The 20,520-nt window shown below is 39.7% G+C and overlaps 1 protein-coding gene across 6 annotated transcripts in view; it reads left to right on the top strand.

The window, feature by feature from the left end:
• The window catches only part of HESX1 (HESX homeobox 1), a 29,820-nt gene extending 17,405 nt beyond the window's left edge, over positions 1 to 12,415 (top strand). For 5 of the 6 annotated variants that reach the window (XM_009445462.5, XM_016940047.4, XM_063805290.1 and 2 more), the window contains 4 exons: positions 10,231 to 10,497; positions 11,302 to 11,501; positions 11,757 to 11,858; positions 11,954 to 12,415. In XM_009445462.5, coding sequence (XP_009443737.1) covers positions 10,341 to 10,497; positions 11,302 to 11,501; positions 11,757 to 11,858; positions 11,954 to 12,052 — 558 coding nt within the window. In that variant the 5' untranslated portion in view covers positions 10,231 to 10,340 and the 3' untranslated portion in view covers positions 12,053 to 12,415. Of the gene's footprint in view, positions 1 to 10,230; positions 10,498 to 11,301; positions 11,502 to 11,756; positions 11,859 to 11,953 lie in introns of those variants that run through there. The other variant, NM_001081570.1, reaches the window with a different exon arrangement.
• The last annotated feature ends 8,105 nt before the right edge of the window (positions 12,416 to 20,520 follow it).

Here is a 20,520-nt window from a genome sequence, read left to right as displayed (position 1 = left end):
AGATATTTGAAATATAGACTGTCCAATTTTATTCCTAAAATCTCTTCTCTCTAATGTCAATATGTCAGACTTTTCTTTCTCATATCAAAGTAAGTGTTGAAAGATACTGAGTATCATATGCAAAGTTTTCACAGTTTTTTTCTTAATTGATTAGTACACTTTGGTATTTATACCATGAGATCATTGGTGAAGATGCTACAGTGGCCATTAATAGGTGAAGTCAATAAAACAGGATTTGGAGACAGAAAATACAAGTCAAGGCTCTGCCACTTCCTAGTTAGTGACTTCTGGTATTACAACTGTACTCTCAATTTCTGTTTTCTCAGCTACCAAATGATAAAAGATTTGTGAGAAGATTAAACACAAATATGCTAAAATGCTGGAGAAGCAATAAAGCTCTGTAGATATTTTGTGTTTGTATTCATTATAACATTGTGCTAAATAAACAGCATTTATTAGAAACCAGCAGAAGATACTATTTTAATGGTGAAATACTGTTCTCATGTCAGAACAAAACAAAGGTGTTTGTTTTTTGTTTTTATCATCACTATTTTCTTTTCTTTTTTTTTTTTTGAGATGGAGCTTTACTCTTGAGATGAAGTCTCACTGAGATGGAGTCTCGCTCTGTTTCCCAGGTTGGAGTGCAATGGTGTGATCTCAGCTCACTGCAACCTCCACCTCCGGAGTTCAAGCAATTCTGCTGCCTCAGCCTCCCAAGTAGATGGTACTACAAGCCCCACCACACCCGGCTAATTTTTTGTATTTTTAGTAGTGACGGGGTTTCACCATATTGGCCAGGCTGGTCTCGAACTTCAGATGATCCACCCCGCCTCCACATCCCACAGTGCTGGGATTACAGGCATGAGCCACTGCGCCCGGCCTATCATCACTATTTTCAGTATTGTTCTATACTTCTAGACCAGCACTATCCAGTAAAACTTCTTGCAGTTATGGAAATGTTCTCTGTCTGTGTTATTCTGTTTGGAGCCGCTAGCCATGTGTGTCTGTCCAAGTTTAAATTAAATTAAACTTAATTACATTTAAAATTCAGTTCCTCAGTTGCGCTAGCAACATTTCAAGTGCTCATTAGCCACATGTAGCTAGTGGCTACCATATTGGATAGCTCAGATGAAGAACATTTTCATCATCCCAGAAAACTCAATTGGTTTAGAAGTTCTAATCATCCAGAATTACACAATAATGTTGAATAAGAGTGATAATGAAAGCATCACATATTTATCCATCCATCCATTTTATGTTTTATGCATTTTTTTTCTTTTTTTTTTAGATACAGTCTCACTCTGTCACACAGGCTGGAGTGCAGTGGCATGATATCGGCTCACTGCAACTTCGCCTCCCCAGTTCAAGCTATTCTCATGCCTTAGCCTCCCAAGTAGCTGGGATTACAGGCATGTGCCACCATGCCCGGCTAATTTTTGTATTTTTAGTAGAGACTGGGCTTCACCGTGTTGGCCAGGCTGGTCTCGAACTCCTGACCTCAAGTGATCCGCCCGCCTCAGCCTCCCAAAGTGCTGAGATTACAGGCGTGAGCCACCGTGCCTGGCCTACAACTTACTTTAAAATGTGTAAAACAAGTCCGGGCACCGTGGCTCACGCCTGTAATCTCAGCACTTTGGGAGGCCAAGGTGGGTGGATCACTTGAGGTCAGGAGTTCGAGACCAGCCTGGCCTATACGGTGAAACCTCATCTCTACTAAAAAAAATACAAAAATTAGCCGGGTGTGGTAGCACACGCCTGTAATCCCTGCTGCTAGGGAGGCTGAGGCAGGAGAATCGCTTGAACCCGGGAGGCAGAGGCTGCAGTGAGTTGAGATCGCACCACTACAGCCTGGGAAACAGAGCGAGACTCCATCTCAATCAATCAATCAATCAATCAAGTTGTAGACGTCAATATACTTCCCTCTTAAACTCTTTAGCATATATAACATTGACAAGTTAAGTACTTGTTTATGCTTTTATAGATAAAATTTTGCATACAGTGAACAAATTTTAGAGTACCAATCAATGAGTACTGACAAATGCATACAGCTGTGTAATCCAAATCTATCAAAATATAGAACATTCCCATCACCCCAAAAAGTTTCCTCATTTTTCTTCCCATTTAGTCCCTGCCATCACCCCCACCTTCTGAAGAAAGTGAAGAAGCAAACAAAACAATCACTTTAATAGAAAAATGGGCTGAGGGAATACACTATTATTTCACAAAAGAAGAAATACACATTGACCAGTAAACCTGTAAAGAAATTAATGCCCAACCTTACTTGAAGAAATGTGAAACAAATTATTTTATGTGTCAGATTGGCAATAATTTAAAATGTTTGTAACAGTGAGTATTGGCAAGGGTGTGGGGAAGGGCGCTCTCATGACGACCCAAAATGCTCTTTAACTTATCCAGAGTATATTTCAATAATTATATGCATTTTTTATTTTATGAATTCCATTTAGTTCTTTTTAAAATCTTCCCAGTCATTTCTGATAATTTCTTCTTGCTTGTCCCTATTGATGATTCTAACTTTTAGTTCTTTAAACTTTCACTTGTTAGAAATTTTATAATCTGTTGTTGTTAACTCCCATATCTGAATTTCTTCTAGATCTGTATCAGTTATGGTATAGACTTGACTGCTATAACTTACAGACCCCAAACAACAAGACAGACATTTATTCTTTGTCCAAGTAGGTAGTCCAATACTGATATGGAAAGTCCAATCCACAATCCACAGGGCTCCAAGTCCTCTTCTCATTACACTGCTATTCTCAACATTTCGTCAACTCCCACCATCTTGTCCACAGTCCAGAAAGTAGAAAAGAGAAAATGGGAACACAGAGGGGTCACCCCCACCTTTTAATAGCTGGGCCTGAAAGTTAGACATGTTGTTTCTACTCACATCTCAGAGGTAAGAAGTCACATGATCACACCTATATGCAAGGCAGTCTGGGAAATGTCATTGTTAACCTTTACCTAAAAACTATATTGTGGCCCAGTATAGTGGCTCATGCCTGTAATCCTAGCACTTTGGGAGGCCGAGGTGCGTTGGATCACTTGAGGTCAGGAGTTCAAGACCAGCCTGGCCAACATGGTGAAACCACATCTCTACTAAAAATACAAAAAATTAGCCCGGCATGGTGGCACGCACCTGTAATCCCAGTTACTCAGGAGGTTGAGGCAAGAGAATTGCTTGAACCCAGGAGGTGCAGGTTGCAGTGAGCCAAGATCGTGCCACTGCACTCCAGCCTGGGCGACAGACTGAAACTCAAAAAAAAAAAAAAATTATACTGCTACTGAGGAAGGATAGAATGGATATTGGTGGACAACTAGCAGTCTCTGGAACAATCTATAAATCTCGTTTCTGCTGGCTTTCCCTCATGAGGTGGCTGGCCTCAGATGCTTGATGATCTTTCATTATGAGCTTATGTTTGCTTGCTGTTAATCTGTGGAAATCTTGTGAACCTAAATTAGGGATGCTTTCCTCCAGAGAGGGTTTAGTTTGCCTTTTCTTGGAACCAAGAGGAGTCTTCAGCCCCACTTACTGCTAGTCTGAGGATTAATATCTTGGTTTTTGATGCTAAAGTTATTTGCCCTTGGAGGCAACCCCATGTTTACCATTTGGTTACTGATCACTGCTCGCAGTTCTGATTTCAGTGCTTGGTTACTGGTTTTGGTTTTTATTTTGTCTGATGAACAAACACATTTTCTCTTACTTGTTGAGATCTCAGCAATGCATTTAAAGGTATGTTTTATCTATAATCAAGCTGTTTTGTAATAGAAGGGTGTTACAAGGAATATGACCCAGCATATTGCCAGACCAAAAATGTCCCATTCACTCTTCAGTTTACTTTCAAGTCTGGCTTTTTCTCTACTTTTTAGGCTTGCCAAAGCTGCCAATACCTCTTTGTTAACAAACCTAGTGGATATATTTCTGTCTTCATGTTACTCAACTTCTCAGCGGCATTAACACAGTTGACCATCATTTATTCTTTCACCTAGTATGAGCTAAGCACTGTTTTGTTTTGTTTTGTTTTGTTTTGTTTTGTTTTTGTTTTTTTGAGAAGCTGTTTCGCTCTGTCACCCAGGCTGGAGTGCAATGGCATGATCTCGGCTCACTGCCACCTCTGCCTCCTGGATTCAAGTGATTCTCCTGCCTCAGCTGCCCCAGTAGCTGGGATTACAGGCACGTGCCACCACACCCAGCTAATTTTCCTATTTTTAGTAGAAACACTGTTTCACCATGTTGGCCAGGCTGGTCTCAAACTCCTGACCTCAAGTGACCCGCCCACCTCGGCCTCCCAAAGTGCTGGGATTACAAGCGTGAGCCACTGCGCCTAGCCCAAGCACTGTTTTGAATGCTAGGGAGTGAACAGGACACAAAAAAATCCTATAGAGAGGAAACAGACAATAAACATAATAAACCTATATTTTGTAATATGGCCAAAGGTGGTTAAGTGCTGTGGAATAGAAATGGGAACAGGGCAAGGGATGTCAGGAGTGCTGGAAGAGAGGTTGCAGGTTAAAAGGGGAGAAAGGTAGGCCTCATTGAGAAGATGATATTTGAGCAAATACTTGAAAGAGATAAATGGGTAAGCTGTGGGGATTCATAGAGGAGGAACATTACAGATGGTGACAACAGCCAGTGTAAATGCCTTGAGGGAAGACTGTACCAGATATTTTCAGGAAGAGTCCAGTGTGGCTGGAACAGAGTGAACATGGGAGGGAGGAGTAAGAGGTGAGATCAGTAAGGAAGGCTGGCAGGTCATGTAGGGTCCTGCAGGCCATTGTAAAGACTTTGACTTTTCTTGAGATGGGGAGTTGTGTTTGTGTTTGTTTGTTTGTTTGTTTGTTTGTTTGAGACAGGGTCTTGCTCTGTGTCCTAGGCTGAAGTGCAGTTGTATAGTTCACAGCAGCCTTGACCTCATGGGCTCAAGCGATCCTCCCACCTCAGCCTCCCAAATAGCTGGGACTATGGGTGCAGGCAACCATGCCTGGCTAATTTTTTAATTGTTTTGTAGAGTTGGGGTCTCACTGTGTTACCCAGGCTGATCTTGAACACCTGGCACCAAGTGATCTTCTGCCCTCGGCCTCCCAAAATGCTGGGATTATAGGCATGAGCCACCATGCCCAGCCAGGAGCCATTTTTTGAGCACAGTTGTGACATGAACTGACTTACGTTTTTAAATGATCCCTCTGGCTGCTGTGTTCATAGAAAGCCATGGTGGGTCCAGGGTGGAAGCAGGGACCACTAGAGATGCTATTGTAACCATTCTTTTCCTTGACCCTTTTCCCTCTCTTGACTGTATTCTTGTATCTCCAGATTTTTCTCCTGTCTTGCTAGCTGCTCCTTTTCCAGTACCACTTCTGTCCCAATCTCCAAATGTTGGAGAACCTTAGACTCAGTCCTGAGACCCTTCTTGTATCTAGCACCATTCACTAAGTAATTTTTATTTTTTTTTGAGACAAGGTTTCACTCATATATCCAGGCTGAAGTGCAGTGGCATGAATACAGCTCACTATAGCCTCTACCTCCTGGGCTCAAGGGATCCTCCTACCTCAGCCTCCCAAAGTTCTGGGATTACAGGCATGAGCCACTGTGCCCAGCCACTGGATGATCTTATGCAAACCTATAGCTTCTAAAACCATCTCTTTGCTGGTGATGCATAAACTTAGCACTCTAGCACTGAGCTTATAGCAACTTGCTATCCAAACTGGAGGTGTTCATTACTCCCCAAACCTTTCCTTCCCTAGCCCAGGCTTTCACATCCCAGTAAATGGCATTGTATTTGCTCAAGCCAAAAAGCCTAGTCATCTTTAATGCCTTCCTTTCCCTCACCTCCCTATCCAATCCATCAGCAAGATATGTTCTTTAACCTCTGAATCAAAGAGCTATTTCCTCTAAAATGCTATGTATATAATAACCTCAAAAACTTCAGTGGAGCCAGTGTAATGGCTGGCACCTGTTGTCAACAGCTACTCTGGAGGCTGAGGCAGAAAGATTGCTTGAGCTCCAGAGTTCAAGATCAGCCTGGACAACATAGTGAGACCCTATCTCTAAAAAAAACTTAAAATAAAATAAAAAGAAAAGAAAAAACTTCAGTGGCTTAAACAATGAATATGTTTCTCACAAAACTGCAGGTCAGTTGGTATTTGGCTGAGATTGGCTGGACTTGGCTGACTTGGCTGCAGGCTGCAAGATGGATTAGGATCTGATCCATGTGTGTTCATTCTGGGGCTCAGGCTGTAGGGCAGCAGCTATCTCAGGGATGATCTCACAGTGAAGTCAAAAGCACAAGAGGGGACTGGGCACCTGTAATTCCAGCACTTTGGGAGGACGAGTCAGGCAGATCACTTGAGGTCAGGAGTTTGAGACCAGCCTGACCAACATGGTGAAACCCCGTCTCTACTGAAAATACAAATTACACGCCTGAATCCCAGCACTTTGGGAGGCTGAGGCAGGCAGACCACTTGAGGTCAGGAGTTCAAGACCAGCCTGACCAACATGGTGAAAACCCATCTCTACTAAAAATACAAAAATTAGCCAGGTGTGATGACATGTACCTGTAGTCCCAGCTACTCGGGAGGCTGAAGCAGGAGAATCACTTGAACCTGGGTGGTAGAGGTTGCAGTGAGCAGAGGTTGCGCCACTGCACTCCAGCTTGGGTGACAGAGTGAGACTCTGTCTCAAAAAAAAACAAAAACAAAACCCCCAAATGGGCACACTGAGCTTCTGCTCACATCACTTCCCACAAACAAGCCCAAAATCAGGAGGTAGGAGGTATACTGTATTCACCATGAAACCACAGCAAGGGGATGGTTGTATAAGATATTATGGGGATTGGAGAATTGGGACCAAGTATTCAATTATTCAATCTCCCATAACCTTCTAAAGAATTGCACTTCTCTCCAAATCTACCCTCTCTCCTCACGCTTTTTTCAAAGGATCATCATCTTTTGCCGCTAAACAATTGTCTTTGTTTTCACCACTGTATCCCTCACACCTAGAACAATGCCTAGCAAGTAGTATATGCTTAGCAAATTATGTGTTGAATAAATAACTCCCCAACTGATCTCCCTGGTTGCACTCACTTCTCTCTAATCCCTTTCCACAGAGCAGCCAGAATAAGGTTTAAAAACAAATTCTATCACTTTGGTCCCAGCTTAAAACCCTACCCTGGCTTCTCTTTGCACTGGAACTCCTTACCATGTCCTTTATAAAGGCCATCCATTATCCAGCCTAGCCTGGGTCTCCAAATGCACCTGGTACCACTGACTTCACTCCAACTACTGCCTTCTTCCTCCTCAAACATTCCAAGTGATTTTCAACTGCAAGACCTTTGTACTTGCCATTGTCTCTGAGTGCAGTGCTTTTTCTCAGGCTCTTGGCATGCTAGCTCAGCTTCAGCGAAAATGTCACTTCCTTAGGCCCTCCTCCACCATCGACCATCGACCTCTGTATTTTAAGTCACCCTCTGCCGTTATATTGCATCTCCATCACCTTGTTCACTCCTTTCAATGTATTTATCATGCCATGAAATTAGCATGTTTTGTTCGTCACTGATCTCTAGCACCTATAATAATGTCTGGCACATATTAAGTGCCCTGTAAAAGTCTGTTGAGGCCAAGCATGGTGGTGGCTCACACCTGTAATCCCACCACTTTAGGAGGCCGAGGCAGGTGGATCACTTGAGGTCAAGAGTTTGAGACCAGCCTGGCCAACATGGTGAAACCCCCATCTCTACTAAAAATACAAAAATTAGCCAGGCTTGGTGGTGCACACGTGTAATCCCAGCTACTCAGGAGGCTAAGGCAGGAGAATTGCTTGAACCCAGGAGGTGGAGGTTGCAGTGAGCCGAGATCGCGCCACCGCACTCCAGCCTGGGTAACAGTGAGATTCCGTCTCAAACAAACCAGCAAACAAACAAACAAAAATCTGTTGAGTGAGTATATGAGAAAATGCTTCCCTCACATTTTTAGATAATTTTTCCTGCCTTTTATTTTCAACTACTCATCCATATATAAAATGATATGTGTAAATCCAGCCGGGCGTGGTGGCTCAAGCCTGTAATCCCAGCACTTTGGGAGGCCGAAGCGGGCGGATCACGAGGTAAGGATATCGAGACCATCCTGGCTAACACGGTGAAACTCTGTCTCTACTAAAAATACAAAAAAATTAGCCAGGCGTGGTGGCGGGCGCCTGTAGTCCCAGCTACTCAGGAGGCTGAGGCAGGAGAATGGCGCGAACCCGGGAGGCGGAACTTGCCGTGAGCCGAAATCACACCACTGCACTCCAGCCTCGGCGACAGAGCAAGACTCCGTCTCAAAAAATATAGATAGATAGATAGATAGATAGATAGATAGATAGATAGATAGATAGATATAGATATATAGATATATATATGTAAATCCAAGGAAAATCAATTTAAGCTGAATAAAAATATTGGAACATCTTTGTTAATGAAGAAGTTGAAAACTGGAGTTGCTCTGGCATGCGCTGTGGCATCCTTCTGCCTTGTGCCTCTTAGGCACTCATCTGCGGGGCTCAGGGGCTCAGTGAGGCCTACACTGACATCTACCCCTCCACTTCCTGCACTAATTCATCTTACCTGGCTCACCTGTTTCCTTTTCCCATTCTTACCCTGGCTAACATACTAGATAATTTACCTATAATTATTATTTGTTTCCTGCCCCCCACCCTCCACCACTGTGAGCTCTATGAAGGCAAGGATAGTATTTTGTTTTTTTCTGGTTCTGAGAAGGTGCTCAACCAATTGTGGAAGGAAATAATGAATGTCTCAAAGGAGAGAAAGAAAGCTGAAAAGGTCCTGTATTCTCTCGCTTCCTCCTAGTCGTCCCAGATTAAGATACCCCCCACCTTTGCACAATCTACATCTCAGCACTATATACAAAATCTCCATGAGGTGTAAATGTTCACCGGTTTATTCATCCGCAGAATGGTTTTACACGTACATTTATAAATCCATATGCCTGTTGATGTTTTGCATGTGAGATCCTTTATTTACCCGAGAGCTTTCATCAGGAGGAATTTAGCTCAATATTTGTGAGATCATAATAGGATAAAAGCTGACGAAGATGAGCTCCATCCTATAGAGGCTATTTCCTCTATGAGTGGAGACTGTTTTTCCCTTCCCTGAAGGAAAGACCAGCAGTTGTTTAAATAATGAATAAAGCTAAGCACTTAAATTTATCTTCAGGAAGGTACTGGAAGAAGAGGAGGAGCAGAGTATAAGAACTACAAGTATACCTTTGCGGGGGGAACAGCCAGTTCAAAATCTTCCCAATCAGCAGTTATACTTTAATTTTAATTTCAAGTTTTCTTAGGATTATGAAATTAAAACATTCTGTTCTTGGTTATTTTCATAAGCCTTACCATCTTGAAAGACTCCATCCTCTGCCCATCCCTCAAAAGATCAACAGACGGAAATTTTTCTTTAGAAAGCAAACTATGTTCTTTTCTTTGAAATAACTGTGATAGAGAAATTATTCACTTTAAGTAGTCATGCTTCTAAGTTGCTTGGAGGTGATTACATATGAACCTTCATATAAACATGTATCTCTCTCATTTAAAAGAAAAGAGGAAGGAAAGGAATTAGCCCATTAATTATTTAAAATACTTGGTGCAACTGTTCCTATGAATTAATCCAGGCACTTGGAAGACAATTACACTCCATGTTAATAACATTGCCAACCTTTTCCACTATGCTGCACTCCAAATACTATTGTGTTTTCATTGACAACATTCCCTATTACATATGCATATGAAAAACAGGCATTTTCATCAGAATTACCGTAATAGCATTAAGAGATTATTATTTTTTCCCATTTCCTTGGAAGAAAATTTACTTAAATTAGATTATTTATTACTCGACTGCTCTCGTATCTTGCCTGTATGTTTAGGTAACTGGAGCCCATGAAAGTATAAACTTCAGAATAAAAAGCTTGATTTTATACATTAATGATTTCAAATAAAAGATAAGTGCCACATTTGTGCATCACTTCTTTAGAGAAAGTTAAGTCTGTGTTCTGCTTAGGAGAGATAACACTTTTTGTCCCTGTAGGTGGCCCCCCTGGTGTAGCCATTAGTTGCTAATTACTTGCAAACAAATAAACAATTAACTCCTTAAGCTGCTGGCTGGGCAAGTGTTCATTGACATGCTAAAACTTTCTAAGACAGGATTTTAATTAGTGACGTTCTAAATCCAGCCCCCTTGTCAGCGGAGCTATAAGGTGAACTGCAGGAAGATCCCAGCCCTATACACGTGGGGCAGAGCCAGCAGAGGCCAGAGCTGTTGCTCTGTGCAGACCACGAGAGGATGTCTCCCAGCCTTCAGGAAGGCGCTCAGCTCGGGGAAAGCAAACCCTCAACTTGCTCCTTTTCAATTGAGAGAATCTTAGGACTGGACCAGAACAAAGACTGTGTTCCATTAATGAAACCCCACAGGCCCTGGGCAGACACCTGCAGCTCATCAGGTATGCCACAGCTTAATTGTTTCAATTCTTTGTTATTTCATTTACAGTGTTTAATTTGCCCTTTATTTCATACTACATAGAGCTAGAGTTTAGGGCTTTAATTTAATTGATTATTATTATTTATTTTTTTTTTTTCTGAGACAGAGTGTTGGTCTTGTTGCCAAGACTGGAGTGCAGTGGCATAATCTTGGCTCACTGCAGCCTCCGCCTCCTGGGTTCAAACGATTCTCCTGCCTCAGCCTACCAAGTAGCTGGGATTACAGGCATGCACCACCATGGCCTGATAATTTTTGTATTTTTTAGGAGAGGGGGGTTTCACCCTGTTGGTCAGGCTAGTCTCGAACTCCTGACCTCAGGTGATCCGCCTGCCTCAGCCTCCCAAAGTGTTAGGATTACAGGCATGACCCACCATGCCCAGCCAGAGTCTAGGACTTTTAATGCCTCCAACTGAGTCCTATGGGAAATTAAAAGAATATCAGCTTTGGATTGAGCAAAGTGGATAAGTTCACTCACAGGAAATCCCAAGAACCTGCATTTACTTCAGAAGATCTCTCCCTGTTTGACACATCAGATATTTGAAATCTCTTTTCACTGAAAAATAAACGACATTCAGAGACCAAAGAGGCAGGATTACCAAGACAGGATCTTCATTTTTTATTGGTTTTTGGTTAACGGGGTGCAATTCTCTTGTGAACCCCAGAATTCCACTAGGAAATGAAAGATGAGTTCCTGAAACTACCTCTATAGAACTTTGTGGAACATAAGATTGACCGTCTAAGACAGGGCTTATTTTTCTGTTTTTAGGGAAAGATGGTAACTTATGTCTACATGTCCCAAATCCTCCCAGTGGGATTTCATTCCCTAGCGTGGTGGATCACCCAATGCCAGAAGAAAGAGCTTTGAAATATGAAAATTACTTTTCAGCCTCAGAAAGACTGTCTTTGAAAAGAGAGTTGAGTTGGTATAGAGGCCGAAGACCAAGAACTGCTTTTACTCAAAACCAGGTGGGAAGTTTTTTCACCCAATAATGATAATATAAAGGCTTTAATTGACACCAAGTTGAGCAAAAGCCCACTCACTTTGGTATCTCAGTTTAGAAGCCTTATTAATGAAACAGTAGACTACCATATTTTAACAATTTCCAGGTAATCATTTTTAAAAAGGCATCCAGATTAATTGCCAAGATTGTAGTCATTTTACTCTAGAAATTAAAGCTCATTTTTGGTGACATACTGAATATCAACATTTTTTTTTCTTAGATTGAAGTGTTAGAAAATGTCTTTAGAGTAAACTGCTATCCTGGTATCGATATTAGAGAAGACTTAGCTCAAAAATTGAATCTAGAGGAAGACAGAATCCAGGTAATTTTCAAATTTAGTTGTTATTCATGATGTTGAAATGTTAAGAATAATAAAATAATGTTTCTGAGACCTATTTTATTTTTCCTTAACTTTAGATTTGGTTTCAAAATCGGCGTGCAAAACTGAAAAGGTCCCATAGAGAATCACAGTTTCTAATGGCGAAAAAAAATTTCAACACAAATCTGCTGGAATAGATAGAAAACTAAACAAGTGAAATTATCTTCTAATTGCAGAGCATGAAGAATCAGTGGAAATATTAAGTGTTAAAATGTGATGTTTTCTTTCCTGCATTTAATCTGAATATTGTCATTTTTTCTGAAAATATATTGTAAATAATTACTATTATAGCATGGTACATATTTGGGCACTTTTAGTTATAGTAAAGACCTTTTCTATATATTTTAATAAACATTTTCAGAAAAGATTGCTATTTTTTAAGTAAGCCAAATTAATCTAATAAATTAGTTTGTTAAAATCAATAGACTCATGACTAAGTGATTCCACAAGCTGGATTCTAATTATAAAGTATTTCAAGTAAAATAATCTGAAGAACAAAAGTGTGAGTTGTTTTCATTAGTTTCTTCCATGCACATTTTGAAACATAATTATGCTTCACTATATTATAGATTATGATTTATTCATGAATCTTCAACTTCTCTTGATTTATAGCATAAAGCAGTGAGAATTTCTCACCATTTATCAGAACAAATTCTTACAGCATGTTAGTTTCAAGTTTTTTTTCCAAGCAAAGTCATTATGCCAAAGTAGAAATATACAAGCATCAGCTATCATATTTATACCATTGGTATTGAATTGCACAAAAGAAGTAAGCAGCAAATAAATGCAAAATTTTAAATAGTTTTCTAGTTTAATTTTGTACTTTACTTTCATTCATTAGTGATAGTGATCATGTAGCTTATATCTATTTCCAGTTTAAATGATTTCTAATCAACTGCAATATTAAGTTGAGAAGGTAGGATAACTGACCCAAATTTTGTAAGTGCTCTGACATAGTCACTGGAAATAATCAAGGTGCTTTCTAAGTAACAAAAACTATGTGTTTTCCTTTCCCATTTTCCCATTTTACCTGCCAATTAAAGATGGGGGGCTGGGCACCGTGGCTCACGCCTGTAATCCCAACACTTTGGGAGGCCGAGGCGGGCGTATCACGAGGTCAGGAGATCGAGAACACGGTGAAACCCCGTCTCTACTAAAAAAATACAAAAAATTAGCTGGGCGCGGTGGCGGGCGCCTGTAGTCGCAGCTACTCCGGAGGCTGAGGCAGGAGAATGGCGTGAACCCGGGAGGCGGAGCTTGCCGTGAGCCGAGATCGCGCCACTGCACTCCAGCCTGGGCGACAGAGCGAGACTCCGTCTCAAAAAAAAAAAAAAAAAAGATGAGAATAGGATAAGATATATAACAAGAAGGGAGCCCTCTCGGCTGGAAATCTGGGCATTTGTTTTCCAGTTAATGGAAGACTTCAGTGGGTGGGTTTTTTTTTTTTTTTTTTTTTGAAATGTCAGCTTAAGACTCTGACTTTGTCCACTGGAAGCCAAATTTCAGCTTTGTCCATTTGAATTGAATTCTCCCTTGCTTCTCTTTTCTTTCTGTCCTCTGTCCTTTCTGATGTCCCAGTGATGATCAAGGTGGAAGGTTCTCATTGAATTATTGAATCTATAATCACTATTTTTTATATATAAAAGACTAGAGGGAGTTTGCATATTATTTCTAAGGAAAAGCAGCATGACTCAGATTTTAGAGCTTTTTAAAATTATTTACTGAGAGCACATTTGAGGTAGAGAGCTATGTGTCCCAACAATTGGTCAACAATAAGCGTGCTTATTCTATTCCACTGTTGCTGAGATGGAGAGGGAGGAGGAAAAGAAGGGCAACAGGGTAGTTAGGAAGAACATAGGCATTACATGTTTTCCAAAAAAGACTGAGCCACTTTTTCCAATATAAAGAGCTGCTTCCATTCATATAAAAATTGGAAGCACTATTTATGAAATGTATTAGTTCAAATTTATTCACAGTTTTCTTTGTTCTCCATTAGGTTATTATGAAATTATGTTAAATTGAAAGACTGGAAGTTACCAGGAGTAGGCTCTGGGGGAGTGGGTTGGAGGGGAATGTGTCACATGATGGGTAATCTTTTATTGTAATTCCAAATTTATTGTCATTCTGTATTCTGCAAACAATATAAGCAGTATAGAAATAGAGTAAAATCCCCCTTGAATCTCATCCTTCAGAGATAACCATCATTAAACATCTTTAAGATCTTTTTGTGTATCACAAAAACATCTTTATATATGTACACACACACATATTTGTTGTTTTTGCTGTTATTTTTTAAAATGTGATCACACTTGATATTCAGTTTTGCGTCTCTCTGACATCCTGCCATGTCAGAATTATAGCTCTGTCTCCTGAACGTCTGCTTGGTTTAGGATAAGATTTCAAGTCTTATACACAATAAAAAAAATTCCACATTATTAATATTAATATTAAAGTATTTTTGAAGTAGTGCTTTTCATAAATTGAGATTTTTCAGAGTAATCATAGTTTATCTAGAATTTCTACAATTAAACCTAATTCCCAAATCTCTGAGGAATGTAAAGATTCTGTGCAAAATGATAGAATCTAGAAAAAAATGAAACACCATCACAGATATCGATTGACAACTAAGAATGCACTTAAGTTTTTTTTTAGTTATAAAAACTGGCATACCTCTAAAAAGTCTGGTGAGGAGAGAAACATCATAACCCTAGACCATCATTGTCTCAGTATTTTCCAATGACAATTTTATATAACTGATTTATGTGGCCCTAAAATTCAATTTTATTTATAATTGAAATAAATTGTGTTTACAACTGAACTTATATATTTATAACTGAAGCTACATATGTATAACAAATCATTTATAATAGAAATGATATATTTATAACTGAAACATTTATGTCAGAAAAATTAAAACAAGAATTTATAATATGAAATAACTATAAATGTAATATGCCTTTTTTTTATATTTTTTGATACTAATAACAATATAAGTTCTATTATAACTTTTGTGAAGCAAGTTCATAATATATAAGAATACTCAAGAAGCAGGGTAATAGAAAAGATTGCTAGTGTATTTCCCCTAAAATCTTTTTTAAAAATCTAAAGATAAAGGCTGATCTTGTTAAAAGAAATAATGAATCAGTAACATTTTTGGAATTACAATTGCTAGAAATTTGGAGAGAATATAATGATATTCAGGGGGAAAATTGGACTCGGGAAAAATCAAGCAAAATGAAAATGGAAAGGAAAACCCGAGATAGAATTATCTTTCCCTCAAAACACGTAGGCTCTAATCCACAGCTTATCTCTGTTCCTGGTAATTCTAGGCCTTTTGTCTCCATTAATGCTCAAGACAAGGTGAACAGTAGTAACAAATCAAGCTAATGCAGTCAGGCTAATACCTGGAGCGTCTCTATTATCTGACAACTGCCTAAATAAGGTTATTTGGTTTCCTGTAATGGCATTTGTCTTTTGTGAAGCCAGCCAGACAAAGCCCATCACTAAAGAGTGCTGCTGGAAACAATGGCTGTGTGTGCTGGTGGTCAACTTTTGAGTTAATCAGTGTTCATAGCCGCTTTCACCTCCTGCATCTTATCACACATCACACGAATGGCATAAATCTCCCATTACCAAACCCAGCACAGAGCATCAACCTGGGCCTTGTTCCTCACTCTTGTTCCTCCCAGCAGAGAGCTGGGAACTGCTCAATTTTCTCAATATGGAACTCAACTCACATTCTGACAAAGGGTGACTTGCTATCTCCATTTCACTGAGCCCCATAGGAATAAAACCCCCTCCAAAATTAGTCTTTGGATACCTTTCATGGTCATTTTGACTGTTCTGACTCCTGTTGGAACATCAGTCCACAGCACAAGGCAGCTCCTGGTGGCTCTCAACACTCTACACCCCATTAGACTCACTTCTTCTGCCCATGCTTTAATCTTGGATTTCACAGCCTCCAGAATTGTGAGAAATAAATTTCTGTTGTGTATAAGCTGCCCAGTCTGTGGCATTTTTGTTATAGAAGCCCAAATGGACTAAGTGTCCACCATGAGCTATACAATATGGTTCTTCACATGAATATTCCCATTTAATTTTCACAGTCACTCTGCAAAGTGAATATAGGCAATCCACTTTACAAATAAGAAAACCTAGCATCAGATATTTTTATTATGATGATGATTCTTTTTTTGAGATGGAGTCTTACTCTGTTGCCCTGGCTGGAGTGCAGCGGCATGATCTCGGCTCACTGCAACCTCCACCCCCTGGGTTCAAGCGATTCTCCTGCCTCAGCCTCCCAAGTACCTGGAACTACAGGCGTGCGCTACCATACCCAGCTAATTTTTGTAGTTTTAGTAGAGACAGGGTTTCTCCATGTTGGCCAAGCTGGTCTCAAACTCCTGACCTCAAGAGATCTGCCTACCTCAGCCTACCAAAGTGCTGGGATTACAGGCATGAGCCACCACGCCGGGCCTTTATTATGATTATTATTACCCCATTTTACAGATGAGCTGATTGAAGGACACAGATTAAATGACTTGATCATGGCCACACAGCTGAAGCAGCTCAGCCAGAATTCAGACCAAGTTCTGCCTGACTCCAGAGTTGCGTCTTCCTCTTAAGCATTCCAGTAGATGGAGTTACTGGCTGTGATGCTAATAGCTAGAAACATGTACTACATTTTTCTTTTCTTCCTCCCTTTCTTCCTTCCTTCCACTTTTTTTTTTTTTTTTTTTTTGGCAGGGTTGGGTGGGAGTAGGGGGATGGGATTAAAAGTCTGAGTGTTTGATACCTAAAGTAATCAATAATTACTTAAGTCCCAATAATTTTTTGGAAATAATATTTTCTCTATATATAAATGGTATTTTGTCTAGATAATATGTACATCCTTACCTGTATAAATATTAAGCCTCATTAAGTTTTTTTTTTTTTGTATTTTAAACCTTATTAAGATGTAACAACAATCACTAGATTTAAGTCCTTTTTCCCTGAAATTGCCATCAGAAATTTGTGGAGGCCAGGCATGGTGGCTCACACCTGTAATCTCAGCACTTTGGGAGGCCAAGGCAGGATGATCGCTTGAGGCCAGAAGTTCAAGATCAGCCTGGGCAACATAGTGAGACCGAGGTCTACAAAAAATTAAAAAATTAGCCAGCCACGGTGGTTCACACCTGTAATCCCAGTACTTTGGGAGGCTGAGATGGGCAGATCACTTGAGGTCATGAGTTTGAGACCAGCCTGGCCAACATGGTGAAACCCCGTGTCTACTAAAAATAGAAAAACTAGCTGGGCATGGTGGCAGGTGCCTGTAATCCCAGCTACTTGGGAGGCTGAGGCAGGAGAATCGCTTGAACTCATGAGGCAGAGGTTGCAGTGACCCAAGACCACCCCCCTGTACTCCAGCCTGGGCAACAGAGCGAGACTCTGTCTCAAAAAAATAAATAAATAAGCTAGGCATGGTGATGTGCACCTGCGGTCCCAGCTACTCAGGAAGCTGAGGTGGGAGGATTGCTTGAACTCAAAAGGTTGAGGCTGCAGTGAGCCATGATCATGCCACTGCACTCCAGCCTGGGTAACAGAGTGAAACCCTTTCTCAAAAAAAAAAAAAAAAAAATTTAGTAAAGATCTCAAATCAGCTATCTAACCTTTTACCTTAAGAACAACAAAAAAGAGAGCATAATAAATTCAGAATAATCAGAAGACAAAGATCAGAAAAACCATGGAGAAAAGTCAATGAAACCAAAAACTGATGCTTTACAAATATTAATAAAATTAATAAACGTTTAGCCAGACTAACAAAGAAAAAAAGGAGAAGATACAAGTCACTGACATTAGGAATGAAAGAGGGGCTATAACTACAGACCACATCAACATTAAAAGAAGAATAAGATAATACTATGAACAACTCTGCACACATTTGATAGCTCAGAAGAAATAGATCAAATCTACAAACTACTAAAATCCACCCAAGAAGAAACAAATAACTATAACAGTTCTATACTTATTAAAGAAATGTGAAATAATAATTTTATACCTCTGAAAAGGTAAACTCCAGGCCCAGATGGTTTCACTGGCAAATTCTATCTAACATTGAAAGAGGAAGTAACATCAATTCTACACAATCTCGTCCAGAAGATACAAGAAGAAGATCACTTCTCTACTCATTTTATGAGACTTATATTACCCTGATACTAAATTAAAGACAGTAAAAGAAAGGAAGAAAAAAGCCCAAGTTCACTATCCCTCATTAACGAAGATGCAAAAATCCTCAACAAAATATTAGTAAATAAAATCCAGCAATACAAAAAAGAATAACACAGTATCACCAAGTGGGATTTACTTAGGGGATGACAAGCCTGGTTTAATATTTGAAAATCAATTAATGTTATCTACCATATTAATAGACTAAAGATGATAAATCACATTATTATACCAACTGACATTGAAAAGCATTCAATATCCATTGAAATGCAGTAGCCATTTATGATAAAAATTCTCATCAAACTAGGAATAGAAGGGAACTTTCTTAACATCTACAAAATATCTACAAAAAAACCATAAAGCTAACATGATGTTTAATGGTGAAATACTAAATTCTTTCCCCCTAAGACTGCGAACAATGCAATATCCACCTTATCACTCCTATCCAATGTTGCCTTTGTAATTCTAGCCAGTACAATAAGGCAAAAAAATGCATAAAGATTGGAAAGAAAGAAAGAAAACTATCCCTATTCACAGCAACATGATTATCTATGTAGAAAATTCCAAGGTATCTACAAAAAGTGCCGAGATTTAGTGAGTTTAGCCAGGTTGCAGGATGCAAGGTCAACATACAAAAGTCAATCATATTTCTATATACAAGCAACTAACAATTAGAAACTTAAATTTAAAAAAATAGTTCCCTCCAGAGCATGTACAGGATCTGTATACTGAAAACTACAAAAAGCTAATGAAAGAAATCAAATAAGACCTAAATAAACAGACAGATATACTGAATTTAGTGATTGTAAGACTCAACATGGTTGAGATGTCAATCGTCCCCACAGTGATGTATAAATTCAACACAATTCTCATCAAAATCCCAGCAGAATTTTTTGTTTTTTAAAAAATAATAGCATATGGAAAGGCAAAAGAACTAGAATAGACAAAACAGTTTTGAAAAATCACAGAAAATTTGGTGCAATCATACTACCTGGTTTTAAGATTTACTGTAACGCAGTAAAAGAAAAACATAGATTTCACTAAAATATGAAACATTTTTGCTTTTTGGAAGATACTGTTAATAGAATGAAAAAACAAACTATAAACTAGAAAATATTTGCTAATGGCATATCTGACAAAGGACTTGTATCCAGAATATATACAGTGTAGAACACAATCATAGGCTGGGTACAGTGGCTCATGCCTGTAATCCCAACACTTTGAGAGGTTGAGAAGAGCAGATCTCTTGTACCAGGACTTCAAGACAAGCTTGGGCAATAAAGTGAGACCCTGTCTCTACAAAAAATTTTAAAAGTAGCTGGGTGTGGTGGCACACACCTGTGGTCCCAGCTATAAAGGAGGCTGAGGCAGGAGGATCACTTGAGCCCAGGAGGTAGAGGCAGCAGTGAGTTATGGTTGCACCACTGCACTTCAGCCTTGGTGACAAAGCAAGACCTTGTCTCAAACCGCACCCCCCCCACACACACACACATTTGGTTCAGAAGATAAACGGAATAAATATGAACAAAAGGTTCAAACAGACACCTTATTTAAAAAGATATACAGATATCCCAGCACTTTGGGCGGCCAAGGCAGGCAGATCGCCTGAGATCAGGAATTCGAGACCAGCCTGGCCAACATGGCGAAACCCTGTCTCCACTAAAAATACAAAAAAATTAGCTGGGTGTGGTGATGGGGACCTGTAATCCCAGCTACTTGGGAGACTGAGGCAGGGAGAATCACTTGAACCCAGGAGGTGGAGGTTGTAGTGAGCTGAGATTGTGCCATTGCACTCCAGCCTGGGCAACAGAGTAAGACTCCATCTCAAAAAAAAAGATATACGGATAACAAATAAGCATATGAAAAGATGTTCAACATCATTAACTATTAGGGAAATGCAAATTAAATCACAATGAAATACCACCACATACCTATGAGAATGGCTAGGGAGAAGGGGGGGAAAGCTGATAGTAGCAAGTTTAGACAAGAATGTGGAACAACCAGAACTCTCATCTATCGCTGGTAGGAATGCAAAATGGCACAACCACTATGGAAGACAGTTTGGCAGTTTATTATAAAGTTAAACATATGTTTACCATATGACTCAGTAATCCCACTTCTAGGTATTTACCTTCAAAACTCTACACAGATGTTTATAAGCAGTTTCATTCATAATCAGCAAAAACTGGAAACAATGGGTGAGTGCATTTATAAACCGTCATACATCCAAATAATGAGGTGCTACTCAGAAATAAATTTTAAAAAAACTACTGGTCCACACGACACATGGATGAATGTCAAAGATATGCTGAGTGAAAGAAGCGGGTCTCAAAAGGTTATATTCTATAGCAGTCCACAACTCGCACATGTAGATGACACTGAACAAGTCCTAGCTATAAGG

Source organism: Pan troglodytes, chromosome 2, assembly GCF_028858775.2.
Source record: "Pan troglodytes isolate AG18354 chromosome 2, NHGRI_mPanTro3-v2.0_pri, whole genome shotgun sequence".
In the NCBI taxonomy this organism is placed as follows: Eukaryota; Metazoa; Chordata; class Mammalia; order Primates; family Hominidae; genus Pan; species Pan troglodytes.
The sequence above is the reverse complement of the archived record's forward strand: the minus strand, read 5'-3'. Positions and strand labels throughout refer to the sequence as shown.